Raw genomic sequence first — 24,802 nt, forward strand, 5'->3', positions numbered from 1 at the left:
GCGCGGCTGCCACCTAGAGACGGGCGGGAGCGGCAGGCGCGCGCGAGCCGCCGCTGGCCGCGCTGCTGAGGTGAAGGCAGCGCCTCCCGCCTCGGCCGGCAGTGAGGCTGCGACCGAGCCCGCCTGCGGATCGCAGAGCCCGCCGCGGCGCCCGCCGCCCTCCCGCCCGGCTCCGCGCCCTCCTCCCGCTCCTCGCCAGAGCCTCGCCTTTCTCTCGCCCGGCCAGATGATGAACTTTCTGCGGCGCAGGCTCTCGGACAGCAGCTTCATCGCCAACCTGCCCAATGGCTACATGACCGACCTGCAGCGGCCGGAGCCGCAGCAGCCGCCGCCGCCGCCTCCCTCAGCCTCCTCCGCCCCTGCCTCTGCCTCCCCGGCTGCGGAGCGCCGGCAGCCGCCGCAGTCGGCGCCCCCCCAGCAGCAGCAGCCGCCGCCGCCGCCGCAGCAGTCAACGGGCAGCAGCTTCTTCAGCTCTCTCTCCAACGCCGTGAAGCAGACGGCGGCCTCGGCCGGTCTGGTGGATCCCTCCTCCGCCGTCTCCTCGGCTGCCGGCAGAAAGTTCAAGCTGCTTCTGGTCATCGACGAGCCGCACACGGACTGGTAGGTGCCCCCGCGGCTCTGCATGCCCCTCTGCGCCCTCCTCCTCCTCCTTCCCCCCCGTCCTTCTCCTCCCTCGCACTGCGGTCCCTTTCCCCGCGGGCCGCGTCCCCGCTCAGCGGCCGCTCTCCCTTCCCCGGCAGATGTGGGCTCACCTGGGGGCGGCGAGGCGCGCCTCGGGCCCCGGGCTGGGGGGTGAGGCTTCCCGGCGGGCCGGGGCCGGGGGAGGCGGCGGGAGGGCCGCCGGGCAGTGCCTCCCCGCCGCCCGGCCTCGCTGAGGCGGCAGCCGCGGGGTGAAGCGAAGCGTTACGGACTGGAAGATGGAGCAAAAACCAGCAAACCCTGGAGCGCCTGACTAGGAATGAAAGCCCTTTACCATCAAAACACTAAATAAAACGTATTTGCCGCCCAGAAGAAGCATATTCTGTGTTCTCTAGTGAAATAACTCATGTATAGGTGCAGGTAGGATTTAGGTGTCTTAGGCACGAATTTCTGTTTTGAACTGCGTGTGGTTGTAGCGTTACGTGTGTTAATTCGTATTTATGAGCGCGCTTGTTTTCACGCAGATCCCATTGCTTCTGTTGCAGCGTCTAAAATGCGTGTTTGGGTGAAGGTCCTTCAGGATATTGAGGACCAGCCCTCAATTTTACCTTAGCCCTGTGCATTTGTGCGATTAGGTTAATTAACTTTGCAGGTTTTGTTTGGGGTAGGTGTTTTGCTTCAACTATCACCATAAAAAATGTGGGATTTACAAAACATAGAACTTGTACGTCAACTCATTTCTTCCTGTGCCTGGCTGCTACCAGTAGGAGAGGTTATAGCTTTTTCAGACCTGTTTATCACGTATGACTCTGGTGGATGCTGTATCTTATAGGAAGGATGTATGCTTACTAATCGTTCACTAACTTGTTTCTGTATAATGTGTGTTTACACGTCAATCTGTGAATCGTCTCATTTGCTGTTGCTAATTACAGTATATGAGGTCTTAATAGTGCCTTAAAATAATACGGAGTAAAGTATGTTTTTATAACACTGACATCATTCAGTAATGGATTGTGGGTTTGTGATTTTATTGTCAGCTTCTCAAATTTATAGCCTTACTGCCTAGATGGACTCGTATGGTTCTATGATTTGATATGATTTGCTTTAAAATAGTACTTTAATAAAATACTTGAAACAAAAATGTAAGCCTTTATCTATAGCAAATGTGTTATTCATGTTAAGATAGTGTTACTTGTTACATTCTTCGGGTTTTTTCTTCTGTGTTTGGTTTTGTGGTTTGGGGTTTTTTTTGTTTTTTTAAAAAAAAAAGAGGTGGTTGTATCTGCTGGTCTAAGACAGCCTCTGTACCTACGTCATGGAGATGCATCCATGGACACTGCTCACTGCCTTGCAGATACATCTATTTATTTAATATTCTACAGTGCACAAATTTTTGCTTGGTAAATTAAATAACTGTGTATGTTCATAAAGTTTGTTTCTGGTGGAATTTTTCTATACCTACCAAAGCTATCCTGTGTGTTTATAAATATGGCATGTTTTACGTACTTGATAAATGCACCCAAAATTAACACAATCTGTCGGCAATAGCAAAGCTTTTAAACCTCTGCATGGTGAATGCCACCAACAGCATTCCAGGTAGGAGACTAGATGCAGTCACAAATATACGCAAGGTTACTCATGCCTGCTTGCTTTTCCTTTTTTGTCTTTTTTTTTTTTGTCTCATAGTATGTGACATGAATATGTAGTAGTTCTAGAAAGAACAGTTTGTTGTGTACTGGCTCTTTCCCCTGCAAAAAGCTAATAATTTTGTAACTGAAGATTTTAGAATAAATTTTGAAAAATATATATATATGTATTCTGATAATACATGGAGAAAAGTTTGTTCCATACCTTTGCAAGTATGGATATCCATATTGACATGTATTGAACTGCTGTAGAATTTGACTGTATGAGCTAAAATGGAATATGAATGATAATTTGAAAAAAAAATACTGAAAGATTGGAACTGGCAATAGATGAATTTCAATGGTCTGATGGCTACCACGCTAGCTACCCTGCCTGGTATGATGCATTGACGTACAGTTTAGCAAGATGAGGTGTGTAGAGCTGCTGTCATGTGATACACTAACCAAACCCTGTCAATAACAAGAAAAACAGTACTAAATAAATCTCTTAGAGCCTCCTAAGAAACAATTGCAGTTGATTTATGGTAATCCTGAGAGGAAGATCATATGCTGGGCGTTTGTTTTTGTAATGTTTTGAGCTGCATTGTGTTTGTCTTCAATTGAAAATGTATGTATTGCTTTCGGATTGCAGTTTCAATAGAAATAAAAGAATTTCAGTCTGGATCACACTGAAATCCTGCTAATTCAGTGTCGTCTTATTAGCAAGGGCCAGAGGAAGCATTAAGCACCTTCTTCTATCAGCAAGGGATATTGCCTCTTACCTCTAGCATCAGAAGGACGTTTTGTTTCTAATATATTTTATTTCTGTTAGAGATTGACTCATACTTGAAGTCTGAGGTTTAGTAACCCAACATTATTTTTGTCGCTAATGGAATCATATGGGATAATCTACATATAAATAAATGCTCAGTTGTTGCTTGCATTTTTTAATCTTGATCTCAGTGACTTCTTTTATCATTTTCTTGCCTTAAGAAATTTGTCCTATTACAAGTTTCAAAATTCTCCTTTTCAGTTTCTTTACTTTTGTGGCATAGGATAGGGGAAAAATGGGAGAATTAACTTATCTTACTAATTTGTATATTTTTACTATGATATATTATCTGACTTCTTAAGGAAAGAGAGCAAATGCAGTCATCATGTCAAACCATCCTCCTTTCTCCAGTAGCACTCTCAATCAAAGATGTGTTAGAGCTGTGAAAGACAATTCTTTTCCTACAGGTTCTTTGGAAACTTGCAGCTACATAGATGAGAGAGACCTCTAAGAGCTTCTACTAAAGGCAGAACTGCAAAATAAGCTGATATCAAAGACTTTCTAGCAGCTAGTAGCTTTATACATGCCTCAGTGGCAAGTGTAGGAAAAAAATGAAAACAGACTAAAGCTTGTAGTCAACTACCAGAGACAAATCCATGACAAGCGGTCTTCGTTGGTTCTGGTTCTCATGGAATACTTTCTCCTAGTCACTTTATACAATAAATGATCCTTCGGTCCAAGGGTGAAAGCAAATAACTAGCAGTCATTTTCACCAATTATCTTTGAAACCTTCTGTCGTTGTAGAATATCACCATAAAAGAAGGGGTGACCTGTAAGGCAAACACTCCTTCAAATGGAACAGCACTATTAATTTATATAAAGGCATTGGAAAAGCTAATTTTTTATTTTCTGGCCTGTTTTTTATGCATTTTAATGTCATGTTCTTTTCATCTGCAGCTGCATACTGAACAAGCATTTTCAGTACCTTCACTGATGTCCAGAACCCTTTTCTGAGTTAACACATCTAGTCGAGAACCTTACAAAGTATTTAAAGATGTAGTGGAAAAGTGTCTGATTCACAAACGCTTCATGGATCTGTTGGGGAGGGGACAGCTTCAGGAATCATTTGTTAGGTTTAATAATGATTTTATGTAATAGACTTCAATGGTTATTTTACAGCTTTAGGTATCTTTGTTGATATCTTTACAAATGGAGAAAGCTAAGAAGTAAATTTGTTCAAGGTCATCCAAGAGGCTGGTGACAGAGCTAAATTAAAACCTAGGCAGCTTGCTTAACCTTTTCTGTTAATTCTCCTTTCCTAGCTACTGGTCTGCATTAAGTGTCCAAAATTTTCAGCTAAATAAGTTTATTTTTAAATGTATTTAATTTCCTCAGAAAATAACCATTTTGTTCTGTATACAAAATGTACTGAATATTCAGTGCTGAACAAGCAATTGATTAGAGGCCATAAATCAGTGGCAAGGTGCCAAAACACTATGTATATAGATTATTATCTTTATTAAAAGCTTATGTGTAATATTTAGAAAGCTGTTTCAGTATTGGAAACTAATTATTGCTTTGTCTGTCTTGTGCTTTAAAGCTTGACTATAAGGCTCGTTGGCAGTAGTGATGAAACTATAAAAAGAAGCAAGTAGAAAAATTTTGTTCTTGTATTTTTAAGCACAGACCTTGTTCTAAGTATCAGTATCTTTTTTTTCCTCAAGAATTACGCATTTCTTGTAATGTTCACTGCCTTAGTAGTTAGTCATCTTGTGATAGGCCCAAGAGAGAACTTCCAAATGGCTGGGACAAATGCTATATGAAGAGTAAACTTTCTGTTTTAAAATTACTGAGTCATTTATGGGCAAACATTGCTCATCATAAATGTTTTTAATATGAACAGTATGGTCATAGTGTAGAAAAATGCTGATTTATAATACATTTACTGAAGCGAGCAGAATGGGTTTCTTGGGGTTTTTTGCGTTCACTAGAAGGTGGAAAACAGTTTCAATTAAAAATATGTGTGCAGTATGTTTTATGTAACTACCAACAACTTGCATACTACAACAAAAATTCATTGCAGTTTTTCTGTTCAGTAGGGATGGTTCAATTGTGCATAACTAATTAGTATTTCCTAATTCCAGTTGAACTAGAATTCTAATTTACCTTATTTGACAGTACTGTGTTGATTTAGTAACTGCAGTATTCAGTATAAGTCTTCGGTTAGCAAGTTTTCCAATTTTAGAGGGTGTCACTTAGATTTTAGTAATGCATAAATGAGGGCAACTGCTTTGCCAGAGCACTTTCTGGTCCTCTGGGATGACACTGACTGGAAGGACAGTGCTCTTGCCAGCCTCCTGGCATAGTATAAAGCATAAAGCCACAATATAAAATGGGGGGGAGACCCAGGCCGTGGGCAAACGTGGAACTAGTAGTGATTGCACAGAGGGAAGGGGATTGAAAGGATCCCGTGGCACTCATTTAGGGGCTGAAGGTGCAAAGTTTTTGAAGGCAAGGCAAGGGACAGCTGTGTTGCAGAGGTGTAAGGAGACTGATTTTTAGAAAGGTCTAAGCTCTTAAGGCTGACCAAATGGCTAAATGTAGATATATGCCTTCAGGCAGTGAGTGTAAAGAAAAGGTAGTCTTATCAATATATGTATTTTATATAGGAAGAGAAGACATATAATAAGTTGCTTTCATTAATTTTAAATGCTAATGAAGAACTGCTGTGCCTTTTGCAACAGGAAACTCCTAATATTGAAGGAAAAACAACCTTGCCTTTGGTGTAACACTGTAATCTTTCAAAGAAGGCAACAGGTTCCTTAAAACCGCTAAAATTGAGCAAAAGTGATAAAGATTTTGCTTTGGTTTCTCTTTAATTTTTGCTTCATATGAAAACTTCACATTTTGAAATTATCTTTGTCAGAAGTTTCATCTGAATCTTAAAAAAATTTGAATATGTTGCTATCAAATTCTAGTTAAGGCCTTTGGACTGAGTTCCTAGTACTCCAAAAAGGAGCTGGCAACCAGATTTTCCATGAAGACACTATGTGCTTAGACAGCTTCTTACAACCAGGTAATTGGATCAGTACTACTTCTGAGCACGCACTGCAGTTTGCAGCTCTGCATTAAGGGCTCTCCATTTTTGCAATCAAAATAGCAACATAATTAAAGAAGAGATGCAGGCATAAGCAGGGGCTACCCTGAGCACAAGCACCACATCTCTCTGCTGGCTGGGAGGATACACTCAGGCGCACAGATGAAACAACGTTTCTGCAAAGCAAGGTAAAATTTATTTTGAACTCTGTCTGCTCATCAAGTGTGAGCAACTGAGTGTGTTTTTCTGAAGGGATGGAAGTATAGCTCATTGAGCCGTGTTACTTGTTCTTTGTCCATTTTTTAAATATTAAGTCCACGCTGGGCAAGAACTTGAGAACAAGGACATGCAGCTGAACTAACTGAAGTGTATAATAACGTGATGTGTTAACAAATCTGAATTTGTAGCATACAGCAATCTCATGCAAGTTGTATTTCATGTCTGTTCTCTGAAATGGCCAGCTGATACAGTTCTGCACCAGATGATGTGTGTGCTAGTGTTTTAAGATGATCTAAGAAAAAATGGCAGAGTTTTCTTCTGTTTATCTACAGTTCTGTCATGTGTAATACTTGGCTATGTAAGTATAAATAGCAAAACACAGTACATGATAGAGATTACCTTTTTGACTAGATATATATATATATAAAAAAAAAAAATCTTTTAGTGGAAAATGCTTTGTCCTCCGTACTCTGTATATTGCTCTATCTAAACAAGCTCTTACATGCTCTAACGTTATTTTAGGCAACTTGGTGTATATGAGATGCTGACTACAAATTTGGACAGATTGTATCTGGTGTCATCCCCCGTCCCGTCCCTGTCCCTTGTGCTCAGAATCCGAGTGAATCTTTTTTTTTCTCCTTTATCTCTGAAGAGACCACAGAAACTTCTCTGAAGCTTAATGAAACCTATAGTAACATGTTTAGTTGAATAGGTAATATTAAAAAAAAAAAAGTTTGCCAATGTTTTCTTCTAAAGTTTGCCTTAATAGAAAGGAAATGGAAAAATTGGCAATGAAATAATGGATTTTAAGTAGGTATATTTCAAAGTAACAAGACTGAAGTGAGAGATAAAAGGAATAATAAATTGCTTTGTAGACTTTAGACCCAAGTAAAATAAAAATTCTACTTACAATCTATTCAGAATTTGATAATGATTTGCCAGTAGCAAATTGTGATCTGTTGAAATAGGAACAGTATGAAACAAAAGGTTATTAAAAACTACATTATTAGACTTATTTTTTGTCTTGAAACAGTGTGTCTAGAGGACTTACTGTATTTTGAGCTGTATCTGTTTTAAATGGATGTTATTTGCCATTCTGTAAACACTATAGGATACTGCAAGACTGTACACATTTTTGCCGAAACCGTGTTTCTCCAAAAGATTGATGCTAAATATTCTCACGGTATCAATATATTCTTAAAGTAGTGACTTCACTGTATGCATTTTTAGTACCCAGTTATTAATAGTACCATGCGATAGTCACCCACAGAAGTATTCATATGCAATATCACATAATGTTATCACCTTTAGCTATTCAGCCAGCCTACCTGTTGTGAATGCTCTAAACTACAGAAATCTGTTTTTAATATAATTGAAATAGACTGATGATTTGGATTTTTATACATTTGTAGATAAGATACACTGCAATCTGCATTTAAAAATGTGATAAGACTTCAGTGAAAATATGCGTTTGAGTATAAACTTGTGTCTGAAGAAGAGAACAACAAACACAGAAGTCAGATTTGGATATAGAACCTCTACAGAAGGATTCTAGGCCCAGTTGGATGAACACAGCAGCAAAGGGTAATTACAAGTAGGTGGAAAAGTTGCAAAGAATGGCAAAGAGTAAATTGGCAAAGAAAGCTATGTTGGAGATGACGAAGAGTGAGCAATAAATTACAAAGTAAATGTTACCTGAAATAATGATAGTGCTTGCAAAGACGAGGCTACTTACCTTGTGGAGTGAAAAAAATGTGTAATGAGGTGATAAGACTTTACAGACACCGTGGGTGAGAGGACAGCGTCATACCTTGGTCTAGAACGCAAAATACTTGCTTGATCGCACTGTTGCTTTTGCTAATTAAACAGCTTTATCTGTGCTGAGTCAAACTTGACTTCTCAGAGGAAAGCTAGTGTGCTTTTAAAAAGCCAGCTGGAGGAGAGTAATGATGGGTATTCATGGTAACGTGAACTGTAGACTAGTTTGAGCTTTTGCAAAAAGTGTAAAGAGTTTGTCAATTTTACAATACCCACTTTCACCACAAGTGTGTCCCTACCTGGGTGAAACAGAAATATTAATGAACTCTTGGTGACAAATACACTGATTCCTAACAAAAAGTTGGTGGCTAAGGTCAAATCCTTGTTTATATATTTGCAAGCAAAAGTGATAGAAATGTTTAATGCAGGAGACACTGAATCTTAAATCTAAAGAGGCTGTTTCTGGTTTTCGTACAGACCTGTGGTGTCTAAAGCAGAACAGGGTTGGCCCTGAGCTGTAACTAAGGCTGGGTGGTTTTTGCTTCAGCTGTGTCAGGCAATAGTGTAGGATGTCTAGGTCTTGTGCTGTGATTGTGGCTGCCCACCAGCAAGCAAGCTGGCAGGGTGACGTAGCTGATCAGGGCTGCCAGAGTATGCTTGCTTACTCTACTCCTTTTTGAATTGCAAATGTTGGTGGGATTCATGTAATTAATGGATTGGTCCAGTAGACAATGCTGAAGAACATGGAACTCCAGGTTTTGAAGAACCTTTCTATTTTTTTGCACGCTGCAGGTACCTTTATCGTTCTTCCTGTGTATCTGTGATTGAAGAAGGTAGAATACACATGAGATGTCACAATGTTGTTGCTTAAGTGCAGCTGGGACGGAGTATGAGCAATGTTCCCTTCATTATTTTCACCTCTGAACCTGTGCTTGCTTGGTCTCAGCCCATTTTTTTGTAAGTTACTGTGCTCTCCTCATATGAGAGGTGGGGGCAGGAGAATAGAAGCTTTTTCCTCTATGGAAATTAGGGACTTAGTTCCAGCTTGTGCACATAGAGGCATAAGTGTACTTTCCCTAATTTCATTTAAAAAACCCGAACTGTGGGATACTTGGTGTCTAATAAAGTGTGATCATCTGTTTTTTGGCCTGTCCCCCTCCCCCGTAGATAGGGAGAACAAAAACATCACATGCCACCATCAGCCAGTGAGGTGCCAGAAGTTGTTACAAAAGGCAGTTTTGGTCCAACCGTTAAAATGCACTATCTTTTAGCTTTTTGTAATGGCTGTTCCATGTTTGACCTTGCTTGATTTATCCCAGTTGGATATTGGTGTTTATAATGCATCATATACGCTGATTGCTAGTAGGAGTTATTAAAAAAATACTTAAAAATATGTACATTTCTCTGAATTTTTATTAGGTGATTAAAATAATTTTAAAAAGTTATCAGAGCCTCAGATAAAATCTTTTAAATATCTTAATTCTGTTGTAAAGCACACGCATAAAATGGTTTGATATAAACTGATAGATTTCTATAATTCAATGAATTGTTTCCATTTACAGGTTATACCATACGAAAAATATTTTTACAAATGTATTACAGAGAAATAGATTAAACAAAAATAACATGGACTTTTAAGAAAAAAATTTGCTATAATTTCCTGTCCTAAAACCCAATCGTTTAAAATCTTGCTTTTACAGAAATAAACTGTGAGTAAAATGTGCTGAGCTACACTCTTATCAATTTCTGTTGATCATTGTGGCAGATGCCAAGATCCTTTGTTGCGATAATACTGACTTCTCACAGGAGAAACCAGGAGTGAGTGTGTGAGTGTATGTGGGGGAAAAAAACAAGCCTGGGGAAAAAAAGCAGAAGTTAAAATGTCTCTTATTTTAGTTTTATGATCTAAAGTGAATTCCAAAAGAGAAAAAATTGGTGCCGATTTCTAGCTTAAAAACAAGGTAGCAAACCTTCTTGTTGTATTTGTATACATATCTCTGTGCCTAACTTCAGTTTTGTTCTGTTTGACCTTGTTTCTTGTTTATTACTTCTGATTTCTTACTAATAAAAACTGATGATAGTTCTGCTAAAACAATACCAATTTAGGAGATTAAACTCCAGTGACTGTGCCTGATCTCATATTGAAGTCTCACATTTTGTTTAAAGAAACTAGGATGGTTCGAAAGAGGAAGATTCAGCACTATTTCACTACCTCTTAGATTGCTTCAATGATTTATTTTGCTTTGGAGATCATTTCCAATGAAAGTTTTCTGTGTATATGCACATTTTATCATGGTTCATCATTAAGAAAGCTTTAAAAAATTTCAAAGGTTTCCTTCCTTTGTAGGACCAAAAAATGGTTAATATTAGAAAAGCCATCATCTCAGATTTGGGATTCTGGAAGGGCAATAAAAAGGTTTTATCATAAAACACCACAAGTAAGTCCGATTCCACTGAGTGGCAATATGATTACATAATGTGCTGTGACTACAGAACTTGCTTTACCTAGTAGTTGTTGTCTTAGCCATTTACTGTTTGAGGTAAATAAAAATCACAGGAATATTTTTAATTAGGAAAAATTATTTATTTTATGAAGCCTTTGTCTTTGAAGCAATAACCAAAATTAATTTTCCGGAGTCTTATATAAATTCACATTGCATACAATATATATCAATAAATGACAAAAGTGTTTATAGTAACACTTTTAAAATTTTAGAATAAAATAATACTTTAATTATTTGGCGTGAGGTTTAAATGGGCAGGCATTACTCTTAAAACAACAACAGAAAAATCTGACATTCCTATAAGACAGTCTTCTGAGTGAAACAGTTTGTCATTTTAAAAATAACATTAGTTATATTTTAAATCAGCTGGTCACATGTCACTGCTGCTGGATCAACAGGAGGTCTAATTTATCTGCTGCTCTTAGCTGACTCCTCAGAGGACCTTCTATATTATGCTTTAACATAGAGAGGACAGATACTTCCTCTCTCCTCAAGTCTGCTTTTTCTATTGTCCATCTATAATGGGCAACCTATGCAGAAACCTTTGTTGGATGCTATAAAAACAATACTGAAGATTTCATTTAAAATTTTACAAAGTTTGGCTCAGTAATTACGTTACATTCACTTGTATCCATTCGCATGCAGATGTGATTTGCTTCTACACATGAATACAAGCCAAAGTTTGACATGTGTTGTGGATACTTGCATAGATAATGCAGGCAAACAAGTGTGGTTTTTCTGAAGTTTAGTTAGTGTAATTTCTAGTTTAAGGGGAACGTACACATAACTTCATAGACACAGTGAGAGTAAATTAATAGAAAACCAAAAAAAATCCTGGTATGTGACAAAGCTAACATCTATATGCCATGCAGGAGTGCATGCTCCTTGGTGACAGAAACAAACTGTCTAGTGGAATGAACCTTATTTGGAGTGAAATAAAGAAGTGAAATAGGAGAGACTTGTGTCAAGGCTGCTGTTTTGCCTGTGAATAAAGTGGTGTTACTGACTCTGTTTTATGGTAAACACATCTAGAATTGTGTGAACAACTGAAAAACATCCTTCTGGGAAGCATTCATAAATCAGAAGTTCTAGTAACAACTCAAAATGTCCTTAAGTTTAAACAGCATGAAAAGTAAACCTGAAGAAATTAGATTTGTTATTTTGATATAACTACTGAGGAGAAATAACAGCAGAAAATTCTGAGAGATGTGTATGGTTAAATCACAAGTGATAGCTGGGACTATTAACATAGTGGACTATGTGACTGAAACCTTCACAAGCAATAAAAATATTTTGACATTGTTTTTGCATTATAGGTGGTTCCCAGGTAAGATGTTTGTGTCACCAAAGTTGCTTTAGTAGTAGTGTGCTAGCATTATGAAGGGTGCATTTGTGTGTATGTGTGCACATATATATCTGTATGTATAATTTTTTTTTTAAAGAAGAATTTGTAGGAATTTTCACTGATGGATGTTGTCCAGATAGGTAATACTTCTATGGTTGTAATTTTCTTTCTCTGGTGCTATTGGGTTGCACTGGAATAAAAGGAGGCTCTTTCATTCTGCCACTGGAAAGCTACTCAGCTATTTTGAAGACAGGTCACACGGAGAATCTCTTGTATGGGTTGTAATGATAGAAGGCATGGGATTTAGAGATTGAGTATTTTGTATGAGGTTGTGCTCTACCTAAATTCTTTTCGTTGTACCCACGTTCTAGAATTTTTGTGCTGATTCATTTTCTTACTAAGGAAGAAATGTCTGGTAGGAACTAGCAGCAATTCAGCATACAAGAGGGTAAGATTAATTTTCCTGGCAGTAGTATACTTTAGAGGAGTCAAGAGAGACACTAAAGTGTAATTACTGTGTATTAAGGTTTACATTATTTCTATTAAAATAACTTCCACTGGATTTGTCTTTGTTCATGAAATGTGTGGGTAGAAGCAGACTGCAGGTCTGTTCTTTTCAGGTTGGTGAGGATGTTATGGCAGTCCTTTTCAATTTAAGTCTTGCAGCAGTTGTCTAGGCTTTTGTTTGTTAGAAGTCCTTTTCAAAAAGTTAGGCAGCTGATGAAGTTTTTGGGTTGTTTGGTTTTTTTCTGTTTTGTTTTTTTTTTTTTTTTTCCTTTTTTGAATAGTGTTACCCATTATAAGCATACATTTGAGATCCCCAAATCCTTGGCTGTTAGGCGATGCATTGATGACGTATCAGGTCCCAAGTAGCTTTCAGAGTAAAATACTACTTCAGAGTAAAATGGGATGTTACGGTGTGATTGCTTTTGCAGGTGAATTGTCCAAGTCCCTTGGTGATAATGTCCATGTATTTCAAGAACAGTGCTCTGGAGAGCTGTTGATGTGGAATAAACACACCAAGTACTGTTATTCTGAAATCCAGGCTGTGTGTGATTCTATGTTATAACAGCATAATTAAATCTGTATTTTCTGGCTTGCTATGCTTGAGATAGCTTGTTGTCAGGCTAATGTAGACTTTTTTCTGAGCATTTGTTAGTCATTTCTTACTTGGATGATTTAGAACAAGGCATTTATGATGCTTTCTATGGAACAGAATTCCAGTATTGGTTTCAGCCTTTGAAAAAACATATGGCAAACTGCTATCTGTCAGTCAAGATGGTATGAAGACTTTGTGCATATAACTGCTTAACAAACACTAGTGTAAGATTTAAAGCACGTGTTACTTCATTTAAATGCTCGTTTCCAGTTCGTGAATTTTCAAATGAGTGTTTGAAGGGAAGCAAACCTAATTCATATTGAGAAAACATTTATTTTTGAGAGGCAAACGGTAATTCTAAAAGAGAGCGCCATAATTTCTCAAATATGTTATCAATCAGGGTTGTTTGTACCTAGAGCTCCTACCTAAGGCAATGATGTTTATAAATGTTAAATAATTTTTTTAAACTGCTTTTACTGGCCTTTTTTCAATTATTTGATGAATAAATCAAAGAACTTGAAGAATTTCAATCTTAGTGTATTTGTCTGTGCTAGGATTTTTGCTCAGAATAGCTGAGATACTCTTCTAACATCATTATCTTATCTGCAGTATCCAATTGTAACCACAATATTATAGTTTATATAATACTCAGTGTGTTTATGTCCATGCATACGAAGTTATAAAGCATATAGGTGAGTGATCTTATTCCAGATTGTAATAAGTGTAGAGCCACATCTCGGAAAGCGACACTGTCAGCTTCTTTGGCAGTCAGTCTAGGTGCTGAATTGAGGACCAACGGTTCAACCAGTCAGTGGTACGCAGGATCTCTGCACTGGATTATTTTGCTTGCAGGTTTGTCTTAGCGCTTTTGCAAGTACTGAAGTTGCACAAAAAAGGGAAGAATAAAGAATAGTAAAGTCTCCATATGTGATTTTGTCTTACTATCAGAACAAGTAAACATCAACTTTTCATGCTGGATCATTGAAAAGATACAGTTGTCTTTTAAAATCTGTAGCTTGGACAGACGGTAAGTTAGATATTGTTATCATCCTATTACCATAAATAGCAGTTTTAGAATATATGATAAAGTTATTTAAAAAAATTAATAGAAGCAAAAAGGAAAATTTGAGTAAGCAAAAGAGAATTTTTAAAAAGTCAGTATGCTTACCATATGCTGAAATGCAGAATTTTTGATTTACTAATAGGATTCTTCAAAACTTTCTATTTTGACAAAGTATTACAAGAGTAGAAAGTGTACTTTTGTATTTCTTAAATTTGTCTGTATTTTAGAATAGTTTTTTGATAGATGATTTAGAAATTCTTTAGATCTAGATACCCTGCTCCTCAAGATGAGAAGACAATCTTTTCAGTTTGGAGACTTTAGCAAATAACTTTCATGGTGGAAAATAGGATTATGTTTAATATATAAATCAAAGTAAATGATGTTAATAAACAAAAGCAGCTTGTTATAATGCATGGTTGATCAAAGTCAACATCTCTGCTGCATCTGTGTTTGAGTAGTGTATTGTAACTGATAATCCAGTTAGCATACAAAACAAATTTCATTTTGTGCACCAAGAAGAGAGGGGTTAATGTGCATGTGTGTAGAGGTGTGTGCATATGTATGTCTGTCTCTGCAGTAAACCAGGAATATTTTCCTGAAAGAGCTGTCGAAGGCATAAAACTGTTCTGCATAACGAAGGGAAATTCTTCTCTTTTGTCTGAAACATTGCCTGAAAATTCAGGGTAAAAATCCGTGACTGTAAGGCAGTTCTTTAAGTATGTAAATGGAAAATAAATTGATTAGAAACAACTTTGATCAGATAGTTAAAATTATAAATATGCAATCATCATTCATACACTTTCAAAAAAAAAATTCTTTTTAGGTGCCGGTACACAGGACCTGCCAGTGTAGGTCCTTTTATTTTATTCAAATGAAATAGGTTATTTTCTGTTCAAACTCAAATTAAACTGAGTGAAAGTGATGCAGTTACTGTCTTTTACGATTCTCTTTGTCAGCTGTCTCCACTAATATTGCTAAATACGTTTTGAGGTCAGTGTGCAGTCAGTTGGCTTAACTATGTTAAAAAAACCCAGCAAACTTCTATAACTATTTAAAAGTTGAAATTTTTATTTAATAAGAAGATGTCAGAAGTTGCTTTTGTTTGAATCAAGAATTATTGAAATTGTTTGGAAAGGCTGAAGAGGAAAAATCGAAGTATCTGTGTTTTTCATGTCATTGTCTTTTTTTTATTAACCACTTCTTATCTGACCCTTATGTTGAAACCAAACCTGAACATTTAGCATGAAATTACTGTGGAGGCTTGCAAGTGACAATGAACAATATAAAATAGTAATTAGGCATGTACTGTCACAATACCTATGTTTATTTACTCTTGCAATTTTTCCACATGAGCAGTTAAGTATCTGCATGTGCTAGCAATGACGTTGTGGAGAAATAGTGTGGTGTGGTTAGTCACGAAATTTTTACTAGTTGCTACTTTTTGAAAGAGCTATATCAAATCACTTTTTAGGTATTAGTTGGTTTTTCTGAAAAGTTTATTCCTGACTTTAATTTGTCATCTTTTATTTCAAATAGGAAAAATTTATGACATGCTGGTCATAAAGTTCTAGCGTAAGCTATAAACTAAGGTAAATGCCTCAAAAAAAAAAAAATTCTGAAGCGCTTTCAAGCAAATAAAAATATTTACTAGACAAAATTTACAGAAGTCAACAGAGTGTTGTTGCAGATTAGCATAGCTCTGCGGCTGGTGAGAGCTCCATTCAGATGATCATCCTGACGTTTGTTACAGTTTCACTTCCTACAAGCCATTAGCAATTAACTGCGGTGTCTGTTACCTTTCAGAACAATACACACCAGGATGTGAAGGTCAGAGTCCATTGGGAATTTTCAGTTAGGAAATTTTTTTCCTGCTCGCCTTCGTTTTTTTTCTAGAGTTCTCGTATGGAAAAGTTGGAAGTTAGTGGAAAATTTAGTGTAGACTTTTACATCAGTAATTCTTCACAGAATGAAGAGTGACGTAATTCTTAGTGTACGTTTAAAATGATTGCCAACAAATAAAATACTTGCCATTATTCAAACACATTTTCTCAGAAGTACCTTTCTGACTTCTAAATAAAGGATCCATGTAGCTAATGCAGGTATTGTTTCAAAAAAAATTTCAACTCCCCTCTCCAGTCTTTTGGTGGGATAAATATGTGTTTGATGCGCTTTTTTTCACTTTGAGAGACTGTACGTCTCTGTTTATAGTAGTAGCACTTGTTTGGAAAAAAATATATACATCAAATGATTGAGACTTGAAATTTGCTTGTTACTTAGCCATTGATAGATTGCTTTGCTGGAATTTCTTTCTGTTGGAATAATGAGGATTATATTTTCTTATTTTTGTAGTCTTCCAAGAGCCTGTTATGAATAGCATTATAAATACAAATGATGGTTAGACCAAAAAAACACAAGAAAATGGAAATCGAGCGCTCTGTTTGAACAGCCATAAGCTGTTTCCTGTGTTCACTTTGCTCCCTCAATTCATTTTGATGTGTACATTTATAGCAGAGCAAAGTTTTCCCTAATACATGTTTCTTGAGGGTTTGTTTTTGCTTTCCCCTCCTCATCCCTTCCCCTCTCCCAGTCTTACATAGAGTGGTATTTTTTCCTTTGGTCATTCAGCTCTTAGTGATTAGAAGTACTCGGCTTGTTGTAAAGGGCATGTAGCTAATGTGCTTCATGAACTAGAATAACTTGTCCTTTGTTAAGCTGTAATAATAGATTTAAAAATTCTCGTGACTGGTTATTGATTTACTCAATGCATCATTGATATGTTGAAATACATTCAGTACCTGAATAGATTATCTTTTTGCCATACATTTAAACTACAATATCACTTGCATTTAGGTTGTCATAATTCAGTTCTCTCCTTGCGCTCTTGCTGTCTGTGTGAAATTAGCTTTTCCTCTTTAACAAAATTTATCAAAGAAAGTTAAAAGTACTAGTGCTTCTATTTCATTAAAATATTTATTCGTAAGAATCTATTATTGACTCACATTCATATTCCCCTTTATCCCAATATCTACTTCCTTAAAGCCAAAATGACTAGCCAGATTTCCTATGATCTTCGTAGTGTTTAAAAAGAATAAAATTAAGGAAATATGTGTATAGTACTTAAATTTAGACATTGGTTCACATGTACTAACAAGCATCTTGTAGTTTCAGTAGTAAAGCAGACTTTGGTAGCAATTTGGTCATAGTTTGTGTCCTGTAATTGAATAGCACTATACAGAAGTAAATTACTGTAATATCTAATTTTCTAAACTGTTATCTAGTGACTTACAAGTACAATTGGAAGAATACTGAAACCATATTTTCATCAGAGTGTTTGAAATTTGCATCGACTTCTTCCAATTTTTCATGCCCTTTTGTTTTTGCACACTTTTAGCATTTCAGCAGTTCAGCTTTTGAGAAGACAGATTGAGCAAGCACTAAAATTTTAAAGTATATTGCAGGATACTCATGGAGAAGGAATGTACATTAATAATCTCAAATTTTTCATCTGACTCCTGATTGTGATTAAGGACAGAATCATATGCAAGAAATAATAACACTCGAAAGCAGCTTATTGTATTTTGCAATTAAGACCAAGAATTATTAGAGAAGCAAACCCTGATGGCAGACTGGAGAATGTAGTGAACAGCTTATGCACCTTTTAAAAAATGACAGGGCTTTTCTGAACCAGTTATTTGTTACTGGGTTTTGCTTGATGTGTAGGGCAGAGTGTTAGAAATTACAAAATAAATCAGGAGCAGGATGAAATTCTGAGTTGGACAGCTTTGAGTTAAGGCTTCAGTTCTGCAAGGATGAGCAGTGTTGATATAGATGATAATTATGGCCGTTGGTCAGGTATTGACCCAGGAAATTACTTAGAAACGCTGCAACTTCATATTTGTAATAAATAGAGGAATTGCAAGGAAACCCATATTCTCCTTTTTGTTTTTTAGTTTTCTTACAAGTCAGGAATGCTCTTGGTGATGAGATGTAGGGAACTCTGAAATTTCAGAATTTTTAAAATTTAGCAGTAAAGAATTATCCTGTGAGTGAGAAATTCCATTAAATGAAGCATATGGACTTCAATCCTAGTCAGAGATACCTGCATAATTGAGCCACATTTCCCTAAGGTGTACATACAGAGGGAATAATACAGTTCAGATAAATGTATGTATGGTAGTTTAGCTAACTTGAGTAGAAGCCATAGAAGATTAGCAGGACTGGAAATTAGCAACTGCAGTGCAGGGCACAATTAAGGTGTTGCAAACCTGTGCTGAATCCTGCTCAGTTGTTGCCTACCCAGACAGCTCAAAGCCAGTGTGTGTGCACTTCCCTGTGCTGTAATGGCGTTTTATTCCTGCTTGTGTGTTCTGTGGCTATATCTTTTTATACTACCGTACTACAGAGCATGCATAATAGCTTTGTTTAAAGGAAGGAGGACTGGTAACTTTCACTCAGTAATAGTAATAAAATAAAAAAAAAATTAAAAATTAAGCTATTGTAAAACAGGGTAATACTGGGAAATGTAGGAAAACGAAGAATTTGAAATCTAAAGTAATTAAAAAATTCTGAATTGCACTGTTTATTCCACGATCTAGGTATGCATGTTTTATATTCCATTAAGAACATTGTAAAAATAAAATAACTAGTATTTTTAAAATGCTTCTTTAACTTCCTGTATGTGCACTAAGGTTGATTTTTAGTAGCTTATTTTTAGTAGATTATGTATTTGTGGAATATAGTGACATTGTACAAAGCAGTGGAATTTAAAATAAACAAAAAGAACAGTTTCTGCATTGAATTACTATTTACCATTATTTCTTTGCTGCTTTTCAAACACTTCTAGAATGAGTAGCAAAACATATTTATCCCCACGGGAGTCTAGCACACTTAGAATTAAATACGTAAATACCAATGTGGAATTTTCAGCTGAGTAACTATAATGAGGCTTCAGTCTTGCATTCCATATGTTAACCACCTTGAAATATTAAAGGTCTTTGGGTAGCAAAGAGTAAATTTTGTTCATTTGACTTTTAAAAAAGAATTTTGCTTTTTTTTCTTTATGATGATGATATAATTCCTGCAATTCTGAACCCTACCTTTGGAGTTTTTTCCTTTCACTTTCCTATCATTTGAAAAATGTTGCAGGAAAGGTGATGTTGACCTCCTGACAGTTGATGGACAGCAAAGACTAAACTTTTTCTGTTGTAGCAAACAATTGGAACAGATGGGCTACATTTCTAAAGTAGAGGCTTCTATTGCAAGCAATTATATCAAAAAAGTTTGGAGTTTGGATCTGTCTTCTGAATTTCCAGGGCTGGTAAAGATTTTGTGATTAATATAACATTGTGCATATTTGTACTATATCAAAAAAGAACTTGAGTACAAGGCAAATCCTTTGTATTTTAAATAAATATAATTGTTTGTATGAAATTAATGGACCTGGAAGTTTCCACCAATTCTTTATGAAAATGTATTTTATTTCATCCTTGGATTTCAGCAAAAGTCTAGGTAGAGATATTGGGGAAAAAAGGGGAGGATAGCATTAACCACTCAAATAAGAATAAGGATGTGTTTCTATAAATTCCTAAATTAGACATCAAAATACTGGAAATTCAGTCCTCTGAAAATGAGAAATTAATCGTCACAGAAATGTGTCTCAGCTTGGAGAAAATCCCTCTTCTGAGTGGAAGTCAGCACCATGACTCAGCTGCTGCTCTTTTCTGATAAAATGTACGTGGGTGGTTACGCTGCAGTAATCTCTGTAGCCTTCCCTTCTGTTAGTGCCTACAGACATTTTTCTTACGCCCACGCACGTTCTCTGGTTCCATACAGCAGATTAATAGCTTCTTTTTGACACTAGGAAGATGTATATAGGAGATTCTTTTCTGTATGTGTACAAGGGATGTAAGTTTATTGTTTTAAAGAAAGCACATTTGTAGAGTAAAGCAGATTTAGTCAAAAAGGTGGAAAAACGTAAAAGAAAACACTTAAATCTTTAATGTGAGCACCAGCACATCTCTATCCTTTGTAAACACTAGGAATTTATCGTATTTCCAGGATGAAATGTATCTGTATTTTTCAGCAGGGATTTTTTTTTTATTATTCAGAAGAAATCAGTAGAACAAAACCTCATTTTTTCATGCTAAAATATCTTACAATATCTTAAAAGCTATCAGATGTTTTACTGAAACTATTTTTCTTTAAAAAGCCAAAGGTGATGCATAACTGTCAGAATTTTCAATAGGTGAAAAGTAGAGACTTGAGAAAGATCAGGTTTGCTTGTGCTTTTGGGAAGACATAGCGAATGTTACACGCTGTCCAGGCTCTGCGTTGCTGTTTCATTCTAAATGAAATGAAGAGGAAAAATGTGTATTACTTGTATTGCATAGTATGGCACCTATTAGTTCTTGTTGAATTGATTCTTGGTTTTCTGTTCTTATGTTTGGTTTATTTAAAGTTTAGAACTAAATTATATGACAGTCCATATATAGATAGAACGACAAAAGTTGAAATTATTTACTGACTTGTGTCCCACTGTTTGGAAATCATTGAGAACATGTGTCTGTGCACTCGTTCTCATCCATTCAGAGTCTTCTGGGGGACCTATTGCCATGGTACATGTATTACAACTTTACCATATGAGTCTAACCTCGCAGATTTGTGTTTTTTCTAACTGGTATTAGCATTTTATCAGATAGAATTGACCATTGTGGAAATCAAGTGCCTAAGTCAAATGCCACTGACCAAATATTTTAGCCAAGTTCAATACAAACTCTGGAAAAATGATGTACAGCCAAAGTCCCAATTTCCTGCTTTATATCCATGCCATATGTCAGATAGCTGTTGATCAGCTTTTCTTAATGTTCCTGTTCGAAGTTGTATCCACGCTTAGCAGATTAAACTGAGACTACCTTTTTTGATTTACAAATTGTCTGATACCTGAACAGTTGTTACTTTTATAAAAATTCCCCTTCTCACTACAGTCACTGGACAGCTTTTTTTAACTCTTAGAACTTTGTTTCTTCATTGAATTCTTGTAAACTATGAGGGTAATTATAGCGTTTTGAAAATATCTTGGTGGTATACACATTTTAAACAATGTTTTGTAGGAATCGGGCGTGCAGCAAAGATCTTCGTTTTCAGGATGATGCTAATCTGATAGGCTTTCTATTTAAAAAAAAAAAAGTGTCAGTTGGGAAGATGTTTTGGGAAGCTTAGAATGAGATCCAGAAAGACTTCGAGGGCTACAGCTTTAGTTTGTTTTCTATACAAGTGTTTAAATGTTATCTAACAAATTATTCTCGCTCTTTTTTTAATAAGCTTCCTTGGCAAAACAAACAGAAAATTCCCCATGCTTCGTACCCTTTTCTAATTTAAGTAATTAATCAATTGGATCTGAACTGATTGTAAAATAGTTTTCCCCAGTCAGTTGCTCTTAGGAAATGTTTTGGTACAGTAAGGTGTTGAACTGTGAAAGAATTGGTCAGCATATTTATAAGCAACTTCGATTCCAGATAAATTTTCTCTGGGAAATTATTCAGACAGGTTCTGCTGACTGGTAAGATGATGCTTTTGATTTCTGGGTCCATTTTAGATAAACAAGTGGCAGCAGACAGATAGTTCTAGCGAATATTCTATTGCAACCAGGAAGAGTAGTATTTTAGATTTAGTTCTTGTCAGTAGCAGCAACAATATTAAGGTATGGGTTTCAGAGAGTAATTTTGGATTGAATAATCATGGATTTATTTATTTTTAGTTCAGAAAGGCAGGCATTAAGAAATTCCCTGTTGTCTACTGATTGAAAATCTGGGAGACATGAACTTCTTTCAGTTCTTGTAGCATATCTTTTAGTTTTGCACTTGTATTTTCCTTGTATTTTCTTCAGATTTGGTAATTTTATGGATTTTTTACTTTTCTAAGTGGCATCCGGGTTTTTATTTTGGCAAGATTATCTTGCTGAGTAAACCAAGTTTTCTGCTAAATTTTTCATAGAACTTTACATTTTAAATGTATATTTAAAATTTCAGGATTTGGTTTTCCTCTTTCCAAACTCTGCAATGAGAGAAGTTTTGCATGATGTGTCATCCACCACACTGCATCTGGTAACAGTATTTCAAAGCTTATTCTTATATAATTGAGCTATGTTATGGGTATTGTCATTAATGGAAAGCATTTTGAAAAAAATATGTTCTTATTTAAAGTACGTTTACTGTTTGCAAAATTAAAAATCTGTACCACAGTGTTGAATAACAGGCTATTTATCTGAGTCAAAATGACTTCTATAAGGTAACTTGCATATCTAAATTGTTTTATAGAAAGAAAGGAACAAAAACTTGGTAACAAATATCAAGGATTTAAACTTTAGATTCTGTTTGCTCATAAATCTTGGAAAATCTTTGGAAATTTCTGCAGGTAAAGTGTGCAAACATAGCTTTTTTGATATTTTTTTTTAATTGTAATAAAATTAACATTTTGTGAATTAAGCCCTTTGGGGTAATTCTGTAATATATCTAATAGTGCCAGATAGTGACCCCAGGAGCATTCTCAAAATCTCTAGGAAGAAGTACTCATCTATAAATGAGACAAAATCTTATTTAGTGGTGGAAATTGCTTTAAATCCTGTGAGTAAGGAAGACAACTTGTTGAATGTTCTGTTCTGATTGATTTGTTTGTGTTTCTGTAAAGAAGCCTTCTGCCTCAACTGAACCATTTCTTTCAACATTGCAGATTATGTTTATTAGAGGAAAAATGCAAGTTTATACCATTAACATTAGGAGAACTGTACCACACCTCGGCACTAAGACTTCAACCAGTATTTGATGACTCGCTGTATAGAGCTATCTAAGGTGTGACACTTTTTAATATTACAATTGCAAGTAATACAATGTGATATCTGTGAGGAAGTGAGGTTTTTATTATTTTTATTCTGTTAAAAAAATATATATATGAATGATATAACAATATAATTGTATGTTTGTACATTTTGACAATTTTGTATCCTGCTCCTCTTGTCATCAACTTTTGCAACGGGTGTGCACAATTAAGTGGTGATGTACGTGAGCATTGCTTGGTCGCATGTACTCTATAGCTTCCACATGTATTGCCCTTCAGCAGTGCCACAATGGCTCTTGAATTGTGGCTGTGCTGGCAGCAGTGCTGCTAAATAATTTCGATCTACATCTGCAAAAGGAAGTGAGCCAGGAAGGACTGCCAAAGCCAACATTATTAGGTTATACTTGGCCAATGTACTACTGGGTAGTAAGTAAAATGATTTTTACAAATTATTTAACAGAGAGTAGAAATATGGAAGTAGAACAGATTACAGTGAAAACATCTTTAGCTGTACTTTCTGCAGAGTGTTTACTCATCTATGAAAACTATTATCTGCTAGCAATAACTGAGTGGACATGATAGCTTGTAAAAGCACAGTGTTACTGGCTGCAACAGTCTTGCCATCAGTAAGGTGAGCTACGCATTTCAGATTGTTAACATCTACAGTTAAGAGTGATAACTCAGTTTTCCTCTCTGAAGTATCAAAAAGTGCACCATTTAGTGGGATTTTTGAAAAAGGCATAGCTTTAAACAGCACATGAATGCTGTCCTGGTTGTAGAGTTCATGCAAATTCTTCAATAATTCCCTTTTGTAATCCCAGCCTGAGTGTTTTGAGGTTCATCCTCCAGTTCAGCAGTCAGGGCTCTGTAACTTGTGTTTTGCTTCTCTCTCAGCTCTTGATAAATTTCTGTTGTGTCTGTTTTGTGTTTTGATTCTATTTTCTTACATGAATTATGGTTATTAATGTCTTTGCAACTTCATACATCAGAAAATAATCATCAGTTTGTAGTTTATGTTCATTAATTTTTAGAATGGCTCTGATATAAGATTTAAATTAACCTTCTTCCTGTTTTGGAGAAAATTCCTCTTTCTGTTGGGACTCAAACATAATAAGGCGAGGTACAGTATTCCTCATTGTAGCCTCCATGTAATTTTTGGAGAGATGGAAGAGTAAGAATTTGCAGGCTGAATTTTTGGCATAGGGTATCCTAATCAGATAACACTGTCAGCTCAGATCAGTTGACAGTTTCCTATAGCGTGATGACTTTACCTTTCACTGTTAATGCTTAGTTAATAGTAGATGTTGGATTTTTTTTTTTTAACAGGCATTTTGTCTTTCTCACAGGAGCTGTGCTCTTTTTGGGCTTTTGTTGTTCTGAAGGTGATCCTCTGGAAAACACTAAAGCTAGAATCCCATGCAGGCTACAATTATATAGGTGAAAAAGAGGAAAAATAGGAGAGTGCTTATTTTTGAATGGGTTAAAAAGGATAATGAAAATAGTAACATTTTTTCTCTTTTGCAACAAATATGTTGTAAATGGCTATCAGTCTCTTCAAACCTATAGCAAATGTGGAATTTTATTTATATTTTTTTTTTTATTTCAAAGAGCACATTTTTCTCTTTTTAAGGAGATGATGATGATATAGACACTGGAATTATAATATGCTTATGTGTAGATATAACAGCAATTACAAGACTAAATCAACAGGCAATTTATACATAATTAAAAGTACTGTTGCTTATTTCTGTAACTTCTATAATTGAATCCGAGTGACTTCAGAGTCTCATATAAAAAAAAAAAATTTAGATTTTGCAGTCTTAAACAGAAAATATTAGTTGTTATGTAC

At 36.1% G+C, this 24,802-nt stretch overlaps 1 protein-coding gene across 2 annotated transcripts in view; it reads left to right on the forward strand.

Annotated features, from left to right (window-relative positions):
* The first annotated feature begins 154 nt into the window (after positions 1–154).
* Positions 155–24,802, forward strand: part of SYN2 (synapsin II) — a 197,058-nt gene continuing 172,410 nt past the window's right edge. For both annotated transcript variants that reach the window (XM_050904476.1, XM_050904475.1), the window contains exon 1: positions 155–600. In XM_050904476.1, coding sequence (XP_050760433.1) covers positions 227–600 — 374 coding nt within the window. In that variant the 5' untranslated portion in view covers positions 155–226. The remainder of the gene's footprint in view (positions 601–24,802) is intronic.

The sequence above is a fragment of the Gymnogyps californianus genome, chromosome 13 (assembly GCF_018139145.2).
Source record: "Gymnogyps californianus isolate 813 chromosome 13, ASM1813914v2, whole genome shotgun sequence".
In the NCBI taxonomy this organism is placed as follows: Eukaryota; Metazoa; Chordata; class Aves; order Accipitriformes; family Cathartidae; genus Gymnogyps; species Gymnogyps californianus.